Source organism: Drosophila arizonae, chromosome 5, assembly GCF_054131065.1.
Source record: "Drosophila arizonae isolate 15081-1271.41 chromosome 5, UAZ_ARI_1.0, whole genome shotgun sequence".
NCBI classification, from domain to species: domain Eukaryota; kingdom Metazoa; phylum Arthropoda; class Insecta; order Diptera; family Drosophilidae; genus Drosophila; species Drosophila arizonae.
The window spans coordinates 11,632,501-11,648,937 of NC_142925.1; the positions used below are offsets into that span (position 1 = coordinate 11,632,501).

Genomic DNA, 16,437 nt, shown 5'->3' on the forward strand with positions numbered 1-16,437 from the left:
CGTCTCGCTATATTCTAATCAGCCTGACGCGAAACATGAGCAGCAGAAGCAGCAGAAGCAGCAGCAGCAGCAGCAGCTCCTGTTCCGTCGCCTATGATATATGTTGCTCATGTGTAGTTGGTGGGGGAAGTAAAGGGCAGGGCAGTCATACCACTTGCCACGCCTCTTTTGAAGACAACAACTCCGCCTTCAGGGCACACTCGAGACTCTGTTGTCGTTGTGCACAAAAAATTAATTTGTTAGCTTCTGCTGCTGTTGCTGCTGCATCCAAAATTTGATACATTCTTAAAGTTGTCCTAAACTAAAGGTAAATGTGGCTAGGCGAAGGTTCAAATACGCTTTTTTCGATAAGAAATATGAATAATATACAAATTATAAAATGTCAGTTATCAAAGAGAAATACAAGTATTATGGGCATTAATTGGAATTACGTAAATGCTCAAGCTTCTCAGCTCTTAGGAAACTTTTGCTATTAAGGCAAAAAGAATTTAGTAAAGCCGAAAGCTATGAGAAGACTTAGAATCATACTTAAAATATAATTATTTTATTGATGGGGAATATTCAAAATATTAATTTAACTTCTTAAGTCCATATGAACTTTAATTGAAATGGAGTTGATAATATTTATTTTTATTTAATTTTATTTAGACAAAAGCATTTAATTTTCTTTGATTTTTTAAAAGTTTTGGAAATTTTTACGTTTTGGTCAACTACTTTGATAATTTAAAAAAAAAAAATCCATAAAAAATAGTATTGTAATATTTTTAAAATTTATACTTTAAAATTGACCAAAATTTAGTAAAGTTATTAATTATGACAACTAAAATGAAAGTATAGAATTGTATGTAAAAAGTAAAGTTAAAAAAAAAATAAATAAAAAACTGAAATTATAAATAATGATTTAGATTTCAAATTCTGTATTAAAAATTATTATTAATTAAATAACACTCTCTTCTCAAATTTAAATTCAAGCAAAAATTTTAGACCAGCTGCACAGGCTTAAAATTTAATTCATTTCGTATTTGAAGATATATTATGACAGCAGCGAGAAGTTAGATAAGTCAAATGCCAGACAAAAAAAAAAAAAAAAAGTAGCTGGCCAAATGGCAAACATATTTTTCAAGGTTTGTTTGAATTTATTACGCATACGCCGCGTTGCAGTTGCAGTTGCAGTTGAATCGGGCAGAGTGCTTGAGTGGAGTGGAGTGGAGTGGAAGTTGTGCAATGGCTCGCATCTTGTAGCCCATTAAAATTGCAATTTGCAACATGGCAAAAGGGTATGTACCACAACGGAAGCTAGGCAAAACTTGCAGCATGTTGCACGAACAGTTTTTTTGTTTTTTTTTTGTTTTTTTTTTGACAACAGGCAGACAGTCCGCCAGGCATGCCACAGCCCGCCGCTCGCCTTCCTTTTGTAGTCATATCTTAGGCGCTGTCGTCGTCGTTGCATGAGTTGTGTGTGTGGCAGTAACTTTGACTGCGTCAAGTGCAACTTAATGTCCAAAAGCGGAGCGCGTAAAGCAACATAAAACAACTCGCAAAAAATCAAAAACAAAAGCAAAACAAAAACTGTAAAGTGAAAGTCTTTTTACAGTCGTCGAGCCATTAGCCAAGCCAGACAACCTTGACTGTCACCAGTTTTTCGTTGCGCTTCAGTTTTTTGCACTCGACTTGCGTCGACAATTAGCAGAGACCATATAAGACATGCGAGATGCGGCCCTGACAACGGCTTGCCACACAATAAGACATTGGGGCATCATCTTTTTGCTTTGGCCCGCTGAGGGCGTTAGGCTCCACTGAAGCTGATTGGCGCCTTGGCACGAATTTCGCATAGGAAACGTTTATGAGTGCTTGATGAGCAGCTCCACGCGTCTGAGCTGCCATTGCATGCCACTAAATCTAAAAGCTCATTATCATGTGATACAATCAGCCAAAGTTGAGAGTTGTCTTCGCTGCATGGCGTACAGTGAGCCGGAAGACGACAAATTGTGAAAGTTTGCTCCAAATTAAGTTGAATATTTGGAATGCTAAAAGGGGGGAGGCCTTTGTTTAGTCTTAAAAGCAGTTGATTAGGCTGACGGATTTATCTAGCATTTAAAGAGTGAGTTTAATTAGTTTTCATTGTGTTTATACACATTTTTTTAAATTAAATAATTTTTTTTTTATTTAATTTATTTGTTTATATAAAATGTATTTTTATTTTGTATATTTATTTTGTTATTATTTTAATTTCTTTTAATGTATTTTTATTAAAATTTTTCGCATATTTTTAGCATTTAATTTTTTTTTATTAGCATTTCATTTTATATTAGGTACAGTAGTTTCATATTGGGGCTTTATGCATTAAGGTTATTTGTATTAAAATTAATAAACTTTCGTTTTCACCAAAGACTTTAAAGCTTATCAAGAGTAATTCGATGAAGCTTTTGTAAGCTTGAAAGCTTTGAAATAAACTAAAGCTGTTCGATTAAAGTTTTAAGCTAACAACTATTTGGCTTAGTTACAACACTAAGCATACATCTGAACTAGCTCAATGCTGACTATATCTGCCTCAAACTACTACAAGTGAATTATACTCTGAGCTTTATTAAGGACTTATTAAATATTAACATAATGTAATAAAAAGCCTCTCCAAAAAAAAAAAAAAAAAACAAAAACAAAAACAAAAAAAATACACGTAGAAATGCTATTTACTCTGATGCTTTTAGCTCTCGATCTCCTTGACCACTTTATCTTGTTATATAATAGCAAATGGGGTTTGCTTGAGCCTCATAAGTTACCATTAATACAATTTGGGTGCTCTCATCTACTTTCATAGTTGCCCAATGCAACAAATTTCCATAACTTTTAACCACTGTGCCCTAGTGGAGCCCTTGGGGCAATTGCTGTGGCAGCGGCATCTGGTCGAAATTTGGTTTTTTAAAAATTGCAAAACGTCTTCAGTTTGCAGCGCACATTCGCAGATAGCTTAAATAATTAATGTGCTCCCTGCGAAATATGTGCACAAGTTGCACATATAAATTTCTCTATTTTGAGTGGCAGAAAGCGAGAAAAAAAGGCTGCAACAATTCGCATGGCACGTGATATTGCTTGGGTGGCAGCAGTCAGCAGCAGTCGGCATAAATTTTGTGGCACAAAACTTCACCAGCTGCGAATTGTTCGCACATTGACCAGAGAGGCCCAGAAGTCGAGCCAAGAAGAACTCGGAGACTGACAACTGCCACCAAGTTGCACGTTAATCGCTCGGGGCTGCCTTTTGTCGCTGCAAAGTCTCCGTTGAGGTTTTGCGGTTTGCTTCGTCTACGGCTTTTTGTTGAAGCGGACGCATATTTGATTTTATAACTTCGGACAACGACGCACATAAAACGAGGTCATCAATGAATGCCGCACCGGCAAAGGATTCAATTTGATTGGATTGTGTGTGGGTGTGTGTATGTGTGGGTGTGTGTGTGTGTGTGGCAAGTGGCGTGGTATGATTTAGCAGACAAACCCAAACCAAACTCTTCACTCGACTCGACTCGACGCTCTATCGGATTGGGAATCACGTAATGGTTAAGGTTAACGGATGTGTTGCCTTCTCTTTACTGTGCATGTGTGTGTGTGTGTATGTTTTTTTTTGTGCCCATTGAGCTGCATTTTAAATGCTCCTGAATGCATAAAAATTCCAATGGCATTGCCTGCGAGCTGAATGAAATCGAAACTTATTAAATATTTAGCTGATTCCTGCTGCCAGCCAACCAACCAACCAACCAACCAACCAACCTGCCAGCCAGCCAGCCAGCCAGCCAGTCAGTTAGCCAGCAAAAAATGAGTTTACATTTCTTGTTTGACTTTATGATAATGCGTGTCGCAACTCACGCAGAAAACGCGCACAAAACGCTCGCAAAACGCCTGTGAAACGCCAGTGAAACGCGTCGACTTTTGCATAACATTTTGTTGTACAACTTTTCAGTTCTGTGAAGCGCCTGTTTGGCCAGTTTATGAAGCGAAAAAAACAAAATGAGAGACACCTGTGCCAACAGCTCCTGTCAAAGCGGACTGACCTTTTGTTTGGGCATTGCATCAGCCATGGCGCCTCATCAATTTTGCATGCCTGGGGACACTGTGCAGCTGGCTGAGCTGGTGACGGATACAGCTACGGACCTGAGCATATGAAACAATCAACACACATTTAAACGATTTTATTAATTTATTCAACGCATTGCGAGCGCTTCGCTTAAATGCTTTAATTGAAGATTAATGATTTGTGTAAACGTAAACCTGTTTGGGTTTCTTTTTTTTTTTAAAGCGAAGCCAATGGGCGTGTTCAAAGAAAAATATTGGAAATTTCGATTACTTACATTATTATGAGCAAAGGGAAATAATTTAATTGGTAAATTTATAAACAAAAATATGCAAAGGAAAAAGGAAAATTTAAGAAGACGATATCTTTTTGTTTCATGACAAAGCATTTTTAATACATCATTTAAAAATCTATATTATCTAAATATATGTAATTTAGTCTGAATAGATGTAACTTAACTTATCCATAGAGCAACGAGAGTTGTATAAACTCTCAGGCCGAATTTTGTCTAATAATATTATCAAACAGATTTCATTTCCTCGCTCTCTCTCCCTCCCTCTCCCCCTCTCTTTTCAAATATCGCACAACTTTCTCCCTGCATTACAATTAACATTGATCAACGGCATAAATAAGGACACGCGTCTTTATTTTTGTAACATTTATTGCCGTAAATCGCATAAATTAGCAGGATACATATGCAGCAGCAGCAGCAGCAGCACCCACAGCTCAACTGCCAACAATTTTACACAATCCCCCCAATCACCTGTGCGTGCTGAGTCAGTGAGAGCTGAGCAGACAGCCAAAGAGAGAGAGAGAGAGAGAGAGAGAGAGAGAGACATACACAGACACATGTGAGATGCTATAAAATTTTCACATATTACTAGAAATTCATGGAAAATAATGCAATAAAAATTCACAGCCGAGCGTCGACTGCGACGCGGTTACAACTGGTTGTTGGCTGGGGTTGTGACTGTGTCTTAAAGGCCGTAATCCCCACACACAGAGACACATGAAGTGCCCAGCTGTTTGTGTGTGTGTGTGTGTTGTTGGCTGCTTGACATTTGCTTTCCTTTTAATGCGCTTACAAAGAAAGTATATCGAATTTGACATGAAATGTGTAACGCAGGCTTTGCTCTTTTGGGAAAAGGAAATATATATGTATGTAGTATATATAGTATAGGGAAATATTCTATTATAATTATTATTATTATATAAATTCCTCTTTATTATATTTCTATATTAGGCCTTAAAAATCATGTTGAGTTCAGATTTCATTAAATAAGTTTAGATATTAAAGTTCTTTGAAGAATCCTAAGTTCATAAAAAATTTCTTGACAACTCTTATGAGTCTATCTATAATTTCTAAGTGATTTATCTGTGCAGCAATTCTATTATATTAAATTATGATATCTAGATATATATAAAATATATAATATCAGGAAAGCTTACATCTATATTTATATCATAATATGATATCATCTACTTATCATATTTGTTTCATCTTCAACTCGTAAAATATTTAACTATAATCAACTGTCATTTACTTTGCCAATCTTAAAATAATATTAACCTTGCCATCAGCTAGAGCATTCAGTTGTCGGTCATGCTGTGATTTAGCCATTGCTGCGCTGTACTTTTTTTTTTGCCAGACAAATTTTGTACGGTTTTTTATTTCATCAAGAGATTTGCCGCACTTGAGTAGAGGCGAGGCGAAAGCCACAGTGGTAGGAGGAGGAGGAGGACGACGACACTTTGGTTACGCTCCAACTCCTTGGCGCACTTGAGGTAGCACTTTTTCGGTTGGTTGGATTAGTCCGCGGGCAGCGCCAATCCGCATGCCATCATCATGAGCCGGCACAACTTGTGATTCCAAGATAACAGAGAATGTAAATAAAACAAGCAAACCAACAAGGCTGAAACATGTAAAAAAATGTAAAAATGTTTGCAAAATGCCCAGGAGATGCACATAAAATATTTAACAGACGCTGCAGAAAAACAACAGCAGCGGGTGAAGTGGAAGGGGGGGAAAGAAGAAAGGGAAGTAGGAGGGGAGGCAATAGAAGTTGTAGCGAACTTTTCTCAACTCCCCGCCGTGTGGGTGTCATGCGTCGTCTTGTTAATCATTTGTTGTGCCTGTTGCAATAATCTGTTAGAGCCGCCACGCCCACTTTGGCTGGCTGCTGCTGCAGCTCTTTGGCTCATTAAAAAATGATCGTCAACTGGGGATATGCGCGAGATGAGAGAAATGGGAGAGAGTGAGGGTGCGAGGGGCGTGTCTGGGGTAACAAGTTCTTAACAACAGACGAAAGTCGCAAAGTTTTTCATAAAAAATAGAGAAAGAAAAAAAAAATATCAAACAACAACAGCAATCCTGAAAGTTTCCTTCCGCATGCCCAAGTGACACATTTCCAATTGCAAGTTCTTAACCCGAGGGGCATACTCAGACTGGGGCTGATGCTGTTTTAGCTGTTTATTATTGACTTACGCGACGTACAAAATCAAAGTTTAATTTCTTGGCAATCTGCTAACATAGAAATCGCTTTACTATATAGTATATTTAGAGAGATATAGAGAAGATTAAAGTAAATTTATTGAATGGAAATTATTAATATAGATAGTGATAATATAGATAATGATAATTAACTCACTTTTATTTTTATTTATTTATTTATTTTTTTGTTATTATTTATAATACTGTTCTAAGAACCGTTAAAAAAATATATATATATATCAAGGTCCTCAACACTTTCTTATCAACATCATGTTACTTTATCTTTAGCTTTATCTCTATATGAATACAGCATGCCCAAATGTAGTTATTTATGTTTTTTTTTTTTTTCAAGTGAATACATAATATTTACTTCTGTTTTTTATCAATGCTAAATGGGCTATTCAAAAAATTTGTAATATATAAATTATTAATTTCTAGAGCAGCTCTATTAGCATAATTTGAAGACAGAAACTATCAATACTTTCAAACTGTGTTTCATTTATATAGCTCAAAATGTTTCAATGAAATCTCTCATATATATTTATAATATCTATGTGCTTTAAATTCTCGCCATCAGCCAAATTCCATATCCATCTATTTCCATTTGACATCTCTTTTTAATGTTCTCCTTTAAGAGCTCTTTCGCATTGCTCCACCCACTCGTAAAGCACATAATAAGCATCAAATTATACGCCTCTCCTATTGCAACTGTGCCACATCATACATCATGCTCAAGTTCCATATATGTATATGGACAACACCTAGAGAGAGTGTGAGAGAGACAGCTAGATGGAGAGGTGGGGTGGTTTCCATGCATACCTGAACAGCTGTTAATGATAAGCATCGTATATTATCTTAGCTCTCTAGCAGCCCTCGGCAGACTGCGATGTGTGCGTTACGAATTAAAGTAATTCGCTTAACTTAAGCATAGCTGTAAACCAGGCCATCAAACAAATAATTTCCCGTATGTTTGTCGCTTTTTACAGCCCTCCCCACCCAGCACCCCAATACTCAAGCACCCGCTTAACAAAAACCAAGCGGACATAAAAAATGATGTATTGTTTTAAAATGTGTTTTTTGCTTTTGTTGTTGTTTTTTTTTTTTTTTTTTATGTGGCATGCCTCTTGATTATGTGCGAAGTGCAGCCAGTTGACAGTGGCTGTGTGTGTATGTGTGTGATAAATTTGTGTGTGTGTGTGTGTGTGTGTACTCCCCTGTCGCAACACCTTTACTACAGGAAGCAGAAAAAAAAAAAAAAAACGCAAACAAGTTGCACTTGAAACTTTGCGGCTAACAAGCGTCTAACAATTTCCCTGCGACTCTGCATCAGCTCACACTCAACTTCTCTGTTTGCTTCTCTGTCTCTCTCTCTGTCTTGCAGCTTTGACCGCGACCAGCCCTTCACATTTCAATTGGGCGCCGGACAGGTGAGTTAAACGTTTCAACTCGAATGCCGCAACAAAATTTGTGGAGAATTTTGGCGAGAGTTCACACATTAAATATATTATTTTCATGCACAGGTGATTAAGGGCTGGGACCAGGGTCTGCTCGATATGTGTGTCGGTAAGTAGAACTGAACCCATATAGTACCGTTACATATATTATATATATATATATATATATTGTCTTATCTATTGATTAGGCGAGAAACGTAAGCTGACAATTCCCCCAGAGCTGGGCTATGGCGATGCGGGTGCCGGCAATGTGATCCCACCGAAGGCTACACTGGTCTTTGACGTGGAGCTGATCAACATTGGCAATGCCCCGCCCACAACGAATGTGTTCAAGGAGATCGATGAGAACGCCGACAAGCAGCTGAGCCGCGAAGAGGTAATCGTCTATGTATGGATCGCACTTTTATCATTTTGTAATTGTTCTACACTCTATATGTGATATATCCGTGGGTCTCGGTTCGTTACTAACCTCATTCTTCATAATGCCCTGATTGCTATGCCCTGTAATTGCTATAATATGTCGGTTGGTTTGTTTCGCATGTCTGTTTAGGTCAGCGAATATCTGAAGAAACAGATGACCGCTGTGGAGGGTCAGGACTCTGATGAGCTGAAGAATATGCTGCAGGAGAACGATAAACTGGTCGAGGAGATCTTCCAGCATGAGGATAAGGACAAGAATGGTTTCATCTCGCACGACGAGTTCTCGGGTCCCAAGCATGATGAGCTGTAAGTCTGCGGCTAGGACAAGTGCTTAAGTTATAATCTATCTATAACTATCTATGTATAAATACCAATACCAATACAACAACAACAACAACAGCGACACCAACAACACCAACAGCAATATCAACTAAAGCAACACGCGACACATGAACATGAGACAACATCAACCACAACAACATATTCCAAAAAAACATAAACAAAAACAATGAAAGAACGAGTGGACTGACGCCCCTTCAATTACCCCCTCAAATGCTGGGGCGCTTTTAGTGTTTTTTGCCCGCCCTTCAAGAGAAAACAAAACAAAACTATATGAAATTATTTTTGTTGGCAACATCATTCATATTTGTATATACTACTACACCATATATATATATATATATATATATATATACATATATACATATAGACATATAGTATATGCATAAATATAGAATGTTAAGCGATTTATTGTAACAACTCTTCCACTTCGAATCTGTGCTCCGGTTTGGTTTCCTCTCCTCTCACACACACACACGCAACAACAACTGGACGAATGCTCAATGCCCTTCTAGACGGTAGTTTAAGCTAACTGAAGGGCCGAATTGGCGTTGAATGATTTTTATATACATTTATAGGTTGTTATATTCAAGTTTGTAACTTATTTGTGTAACGTTGTGTCTGCCAATTAAACATTTTTTTACAAATTGTGCGTAAAAGTGGAACATTAAATTAAATAAACAATTATCACAATTATTTAATAATGCGAATTGTGTTTTCTTATGGGAATTGAGGTTTGTGGATTTTCTTTTTTTTTTTAAGTATTAAATTTTCAATTTGTGACTAATTTTTTGTATCTCAAACAAAAATCTTAAAATTTCTAACAATTTCTTTGAACAATTTTTAAAATATAACAAAATAAAATAAAACACCAATTGATTTTAACAGTTATATAGTCATTATTTATATTCAAATCGAAAATATACAGGGATATAATAAAGAGAACATCATGTACAAATATTATTATCTTTTCTAGATGTTACCCATTTATCGTAAAGAAAGTTGATGTTTTAGGTTATTTTTCTTTTAAAAAGTTGCGAAAAAAAGACTTGTTTAGAATATGAAAAGGCTGCCAAATGCCAACACTGAATTCTTGTCTTCGTTTTGTTTATCAAACATTGAAAATTACAAAAATATTTGCATCGGCTTATGAAGGTACACAGAAACAGAGGCGAGATAAAAACAAACAAAACACCGATAGTATACATATATAAATATTGTATAGCATGTACTAATTATATACAGTAATTGCGCCGTCGCATTGCAGCCGAAAGGAGGAGAGTCCGTTTACGTTGTACGATTAACTGGATGGGGGGTGGGGCGGGCAACACACTTGATCGCTTTATAGGATTATGTAGCTAGGCATGGTTAGAAAGTATACGAAAGTATATGCAGCTTGTATTGTTGTATTGAGTTCGATGTCCTTTGAGGGAGGAGGAGGAAGAGGGATTTTTTGGGAGGGGCAGAACAGCAATTGCACTACAGCTTTTAGGCGTTTAGTATATAGAAAACTAGCTCCAATATAATAGGATCCTGAATGCCAGACGATTCGCCATGCAGTGTGGCTATCAGATGATTATCGAGCGCATTCATATAAAGCGGCGGCAGCTTCGAACCACGTGCACCCGCCTCATAGCAGACCTACAAAAAAAAAAAAGGTGATACATAAATAATTAACACCTTAGAGAGTGGGTTGCTTACGTTCTCCTGATCGAGTGTGGCTCGCAGTGCGAGCTTATTAATGCCCGCTGCGGCGAGTAGATCGAGGAATGGTAGCAGCGCCATCGAAGCACTTCGTGCCAGCTGCTCGGCAATGCGTGTGATGTCCGCATAGTTGCCACCATTTGTGGCATACCAATCCTCACACTGTAAAATGGAAATTCATTAATATTCATTATATATAATGCAGAATTTAGTTGAGTTACTTTGATTATAAAAATATCGCTCAAACGAATTGCATAATTGGTATTGGAATAGTTGAAGCTGGCATGCACACGCATATTGGCCACTCCATCCATGGGCTTCTCATCAATGGGCGACTTGACGCTGGAATATATGGTATGTTTAGGAATTAGTATAGTGGCTAATTAACAGTTAGTTCACAATCTTACCCCACGTTGATTTCACGATCATTGTCCACCCACTTGATGCTGACTATTTCACTCTGCTCATCGGTGGCACCGATGGGGCCGCACACGATGTCGATGTCGGTTTGATTGCGCAGCGCCTGACGCACCTCCTCCATTTTGGCGGGCATTATCTGAACCATCAGGCCGTCCTCGACAATGCTGCACTTGCCGGAGAGTCCGCTGCTGCTCTTGAGCGCCTCGTTCAGCACAAAGAAACTGGCGCCCGTCACCTTCCTCGGCTGGCCTTGTATATTGATTGCCTGCGTGGAGTAGGCGTACATCTCGGAGCGATCGTCGTTGATGTTCTGCATGCAGACCAAATGGCCATCGGCCACCTTGGAGAAGTTGCCGGCGAATGCAAGGATGTGATCGGTGGAATTGTTGATCGCCTTGATGACATCGTTCTGCCTGTAGCGCGGTATGATCACAGTCGTCTGCCGATCCTCCATGTGGATGTAGAGGCCGCGTATGGCCGGCAGCGAGTACGTATAGTTGCGAAAATCCACTAGAAAATTGATAATCGTCTGCGCTATCTCGCCGTAGACCGACTCACGATTCCGCACCGAGATCAGTGGACAGGGATAATAACGATACTGAGCGCCCAGGCGCAAGATGAGACGCAATGGCAGGACCTTGGCCCACGGCACCTCGTGCCGATGGATGAGCACGGCCACCAGATACGGACTGTCCGGCACAATGACGCCCTGCAGGCACTGGTACGTCGGCCGGATGTAGATGAAGCCGCCGTGCTCGCGCGAACCCAAAAAGTTGGCACTACGCGGACTGCTGAAGGCCAGCTCCTGTGTGCTGGAGCGCGCCTGCTCCGCCTCCACGTAGATCTCGTACAGATGCTGGAATATATCACGCGGCACAGTCGGCCCGCTATTGGCAGCCGCCGGCGGTGGCTTAATTTCCAGCAGGATAATCAACTCATCGTTGCCCACATGATGCAGACCCGAGGTGGTAAAGTTTAGCACCCAGCGATTCATGCAGCAGCTCACTGAGAGAATGGACAAGGATTTTAGGAGTAGGCTACGGATGCATAGGCTGAATTACTCACTGTTGACTACCTTGACCAGCACATAGAAATTGTTCTTCACAATGAACTTGAGCGTCTCGCGCTGCAAACGCTCCAGAAGATCCGCATCGTTGCGCACCTCCTTGTATTCCACATCACAGATGCTGCTGCTGCTGCCGTTGCTGCTGATGCAGATGGGCGGCAGTGCGTTCTCCTCGTAGGGTATGAAACAGCCCTGGGCATCGCTGGGCGGCAGCTTGCGTGAACGCTGCGGCTCGACCTTGCGACGCGGCGAGGTTTGCGCTGTATTGCGACCAGCTGAAAGAGCGAAAGAGAGAGAGAGAGAGAGAGAGAGTTGAAGCTGCTCCAAGTTGCATCCTCTCCACCTACCGCTAGAGTTTTGGCTGCCCCCGGCGGCCGCTGTGAGCGTTGCCGCCGCCGCACTGGGCGGTATGGAGCCGCGGAATAGCTGCGCCACCAGACCCATGGTGGAGCTATTGTCAATACTGCTGCCGGTGCCGCTGCCGGCGCCGCTGCTGCCACTGGCTGCGCCAGGTGTGGGCGGCTTTTGATTGGCGCTGGCTGCTGCGCCGGCGCCGCTGTTGCTGCGCTGCAGGCCGCGACGCGCATGCTTAGCCTCGCCCCACTGCTGCTCCATGGTGCTGGCCAGCTCGCTGCCCGGCGCAATGCCATCGCTGAACATGACGCTCTTGCGCTTGCGCCCCTTCTTGCCATCCGAACTGGAGGAATTCGAGGAGCTGCCATCCATTTTCTTCAGCACGCCCACGGGCACAATGACGCTGGGCGGCGGAGCACCCTCGGCGGCCACCTGACGATGCGGCGGTATCGTCGAGCAATACTCCATGGGATTATTGGGATTGGGCGAGCGCATGGGCGTGGGCGGCAGCGCCGAGGGCGGTGCACCCGCATAGGCATCCGGGACGCCGCCATTGGCCTGCCGCTCGGTGAGGATCATGAAGCATTGCACGCAGACCCGCGACTCCGGCTCATTGGCGAACTGCAGGTGAAAGCGCTGCGAGCAGCAGACGGAGCAGAGCACCTTGCCGCAGGCACGACAATGATGCCGCCGCTTGATCATCGTGAACTTCTGCTGGCACTGCATGCACTGGCCGGCCATATTGTCGGGCACCCAGATGGGCGGCACCTTGCCCAGATTGGCATGGGGATCACTGTAGCCCACGGCCTCATAGATGGGACTATCGTCGTCCTCTTCGCCCTCTGCAACTACAGCTGCGGCTCCTCCTGCATCCTCGGACTGCGACTGTGACGGCGCTTGATCAGCTGGCGGCGGAGTTTGTCCCGCACTCGCCTGCTGACCTCCATTCAGGTCTAAGGTTTGTGGACGTTGTGGTCGTTGCTCCTGAGTATCGAGCGCATCTGTGGCTACGCTGTCCTCCTCCTCGTCTTCCTCCAGTTTCCGTCCAGACAGCGAATCCGTTTCGCTCGCTGTGCTGCTGAAGGATGAGGCCTCGGCCTCGGCCTCGGCCTCCACCTCAACTTCAACCTCCTCGGCTGCCGTCGCCACGACTGGAGCTGGCTCGGTGGCGCGCAGCTCGGCGAACTCCACTGTGGATGCCTGTGAGAAGTTGTCCACATTCATTTGATCCGCCGAGTTGGTCTCCTGTTCGGAGAGTATGCGCACCGATTCCTCCTCCGTGGCTGGCGAAATAGAGGCGCTTTCATCGCCATCATCGTCCATCATGCCGTGTGGCTGGCGCAGGCAGGAGTCTGAAGAGGATGTGGAGGCAGCAGCTGCCTCTGTCTCTTCCTCAATGTCCGCTTCTACCTCCTGCAGCATGCTGTCCAGCTCCGTGTCTGAGATCTCGTCCATGGTGGAGCAGAAGGTCAGTGGTTGACTACGCTTGAGCGCCTGCTCCTGCTGCTGCTGCTGCAGATCTGGTTCTGCCTGCAGCTTTGGCTGCTGGACTTGAGCTGGATTTAGCTGGGTGACCTGGTGAAGATTGGTTTCAGAATTCAATTTGCGTTCAAGTTGTTTTCACTTACCGCTGGCATATTGTGCAAGTTGTTGCCCCCGCCACGCGCCTGACTCTGCGTTTCCAGCTCCGAGCTCGTCTCCTCGGACAGCTCGTTGAGCACCTTGCCCAGAGCAGACGAGGCGGTCACCTCGCAGGGCAAGATTGACTGCGATTCTGTGGTATTTGTATTAGTTATGGATATGGAGGAGAGACCCGTGGCCAGATCCTCCACTGCAGTCGACGGAGCCACATGTTGTTCGGGCTGCTGATCCAATTCGCTGTTCGCTTTGGGCGGCAGCTCCAGGGCACTGGGCATATCGCTTTCGGGTGGTGTACTCAGCTCCTCTTGCTCCTCCGAGTTGCTCACATTACCGGGCGACGGGCCCGAGGAGAACGTGGAGCAGGATGAGGTGGTCAGCGATTCGCTGGATGAGACATTTCCATCCTTTGACTTTGACTCGCTAAACTTGTTGATGTCCTCGTGCCTGGCCAACTCCTCTTCCTCATAGTCCTCTTCCACCTCCTGCTCTACCACCTCATCTTCCAGCTCAACGTGCTCGGGCTGTTGCTCCTCCTGTTGCTCTGCTGCTTCCGTCTCCCAATTGTAGCTCTCGTGCGCCTGCATCCCGGTGGCCAGCGACTGAACGTTGTTTCGATAGTCGTTGAGGCTATTGAACACCTGCGAGACGCCCACAAAGTTTTTGGCTGCGCCAGCGCTGCCATCACCCAATGGGCGTGACTCACCGCCTACATTTACATTTAAAGCTGCAGTCGCAGCAGCTGCAGCGCTCGTTGCATTGCGGCTCAATTGTTCGTCAGCTGCAAAAGTTTACAGTTAAGCAAAAATTGCCGTTACACATTAGAGCTGATTTCGTACCTTTGAGCTCAGCTTCCAAATTGTCCAGGACCTGATCGATGTCCACCAGATCCATAGTAACTAGTCGGCTAGCATTTAAGCCTGCAACGAAAGACGTAATAGGCAGCTGAGAGCAACTTGTATTTTGGCTGAAAAAATTTTCACAGCTCGAATGGTTGGAAAGAAGGGTCGCAGCGGGGATTTGCTGAGGGGGAACGAACGTAAGTTCCGTCAAACGAGAGACGCAAAATAAGACAACAAAGCAAATTATGATTCACAGCGCTATGGGATGTGAGCCCTGCTGCCTGTCAATCAATTGTCTTATCTGCGTTTATACTGTACATCCATTTTCGGCTGAAAATTAACGGAATTACCTTGTTTGCCCACTTCTTTTTGTTTAATTTTTCTTGCAAAATATGTTCGAAATGGGTGCGCAGTGTGACTGTGTTACGCTACTGCAGAAATACCGACGACTAATGGGAAATTGAATTGAAAAACATAGAGAATTTGCATTTCGTGGTATTATTAAGTGTATTTTAAAAATACCGAATATGCGTGAGCATGGTCTGCCTAAACGTTGTGGGCCCTGTTAGTTAACATTGGCCGTTAACATTAGTCGAAAAAAAGCCGTCGAAGGTGTCGGACGCGGGAGTATTGCGCGTTCTCAGTTGAAGTGTAAAGAAATTTAACAATTTACTACAACGAATTTGTTGTAATTATATTAAATAATGCAGCACACAACGTGCAATTAAATAAATAAGGTGATATACTACGCGAACCGTTTAATATTGATGAAAAACGCAAAATAAATAAATTCGTGTAGTGAAGCAAAACGCAAACAAGCAGCAAAAAGTAAAAGAAGAAAAACATAAAGAAGCCGCCACCGCTACGAACTGTGTCTCTCTCTATCAGTGTGTGCGTGTGTGTATGTTTATGTGTACGCGACGAGCGTGGCTGAGTTTGTGTGTGTGCGTGAGTGAGTTGTCTGCGTGTGTAGGTAGTGGTGTGTGTGTGAATGTGGTGGGCGGAAAATCAAGTTAAAGCGCCCTCTATGCCAAACAAATTGCAGCTAAAATCGTTTTCAATTCAAATATTTAAATGCAAAAGCATTTGAAATGTTTGCATTTAAACGCTAGCTACTATTGTAATTGAGTTCTGTGCTCTCTCACCTCTAGTACGCTGCCCACACAGATGCACGTACATGGCGTGAGAGTGTATTACACCAGCGCACATACACACACATACAATCATACAGTCAGGCAGCCATTCGCTGCTGCTGTTCTTCTTCTTCCTCTGCTGGCACCTTTTTGGTTGTGCTCTTGCCCGCTCCGCTGTCTCATTTTATCATTTTTGTTTTGTTGCGCCTCTCTGTGTGCTGCTGCTTCGTGCAGTAATCTTGTTGTTTATTCTCCCTTGCTCCGCCCACCCGCGGCCGCCTCACGAACTGTCGTACTCTCGCGCTCTGGCGCTAGTTGCTTTGATTTAGCCGCGCGCGCACTAAAAATTGCTGTTAATTATTGAAAATTAAATGAATAAATGTGTTATTTATGATTGTCTCTCTCACTTACTATCTCTTGCTTTTTCTCACACACGCAGACGGCTCGCAATTGAATTGTTTTTGTACGCGTTCTGTTTGAGTTTCAATTGATAAATCGCGATTGCTTCGTCGT

The 16,437-nt window shown here is 42.7% G+C and overlaps 3 protein-coding genes across 11 annotated transcripts in view; 2 read left to right on the top strand and 1 right to left on the bottom strand.

Moving 5' to 3' along the window:
- Fkbp14 (peptidyl-prolyl cis-trans isomerase Fkb14) overlaps window positions 1-9,471 on the top strand; it is a 16,242-nt gene extending 6,771 nt beyond the window's left edge. For 3 of the 6 annotated variants that reach the window (XM_089472136.1, XM_089472135.1, XM_089472137.1), the window contains exons 3-7: window positions 7,936-7,981; window positions 8,075-8,117; window positions 8,197-8,396; window positions 8,559-8,734; window positions 8,829-9,471. In XM_089472136.1, the coding sequence (XP_089328262.1) occupies window positions 7,936-7,981; window positions 8,075-8,117; window positions 8,197-8,396; window positions 8,559-8,734; window positions 8,829-8,862 (499 nt within the window). In that variant the 3' untranslated portion in view covers window positions 8,863-9,471. Of the gene's footprint in view, window positions 1-7,935; window positions 7,982-8,074; window positions 8,118-8,196; window positions 8,397-8,558 lie in introns of all 6 variants that reach the window. The other 3 variants (XM_089472138.1, XM_018010079.2, XM_018010080.2) reach the window with 3 other exon arrangements.
- A 175-nt stretch (window positions 9,472-9,646) lies between these two features.
- On the bottom strand, window positions 9,647-15,283 carry Sara (Smad anchor for receptor activation). The gene is made up of 9 exons (XM_018010058.2): window positions 15,142-15,283; window positions 14,789-14,869; window positions 13,940-14,730; window positions 12,305-13,886; window positions 11,957-12,232; window positions 10,879-11,896; window positions 10,693-10,813; window positions 10,469-10,633; window positions 9,647-10,408 (listed from the first exon to the last, which is right to left on the bottom strand). Exons 2-9 carry the CDS (start codon window positions 14,841-14,843, stop codon window positions 10,256-10,258), a joined length of 4,161 nt encoding a protein of 1,386 aa, XP_017865547.1. The 5' UTR covers window positions 14,844-14,869; window positions 15,142-15,283; the 3' UTR covers window positions 9,647-10,255.
- Window positions 15,284-15,367: 84 nt separating this feature from the next.
- Window positions 15,368-16,437, top strand: part of Sdc (Syndecan) — a 139,753-nt gene continuing 138,683 nt past the window's right edge. For all 4 annotated transcript variants that reach the window (XM_089472131.1, XM_018010073.2, XM_018010071.2 and 1 more), the window contains exon 1: window positions 15,368-15,528. The gene's annotated coding sequence lies outside the window, so the exon portion shown is untranslated. The remainder of the gene's footprint in view (window positions 15,529-16,437) is intronic.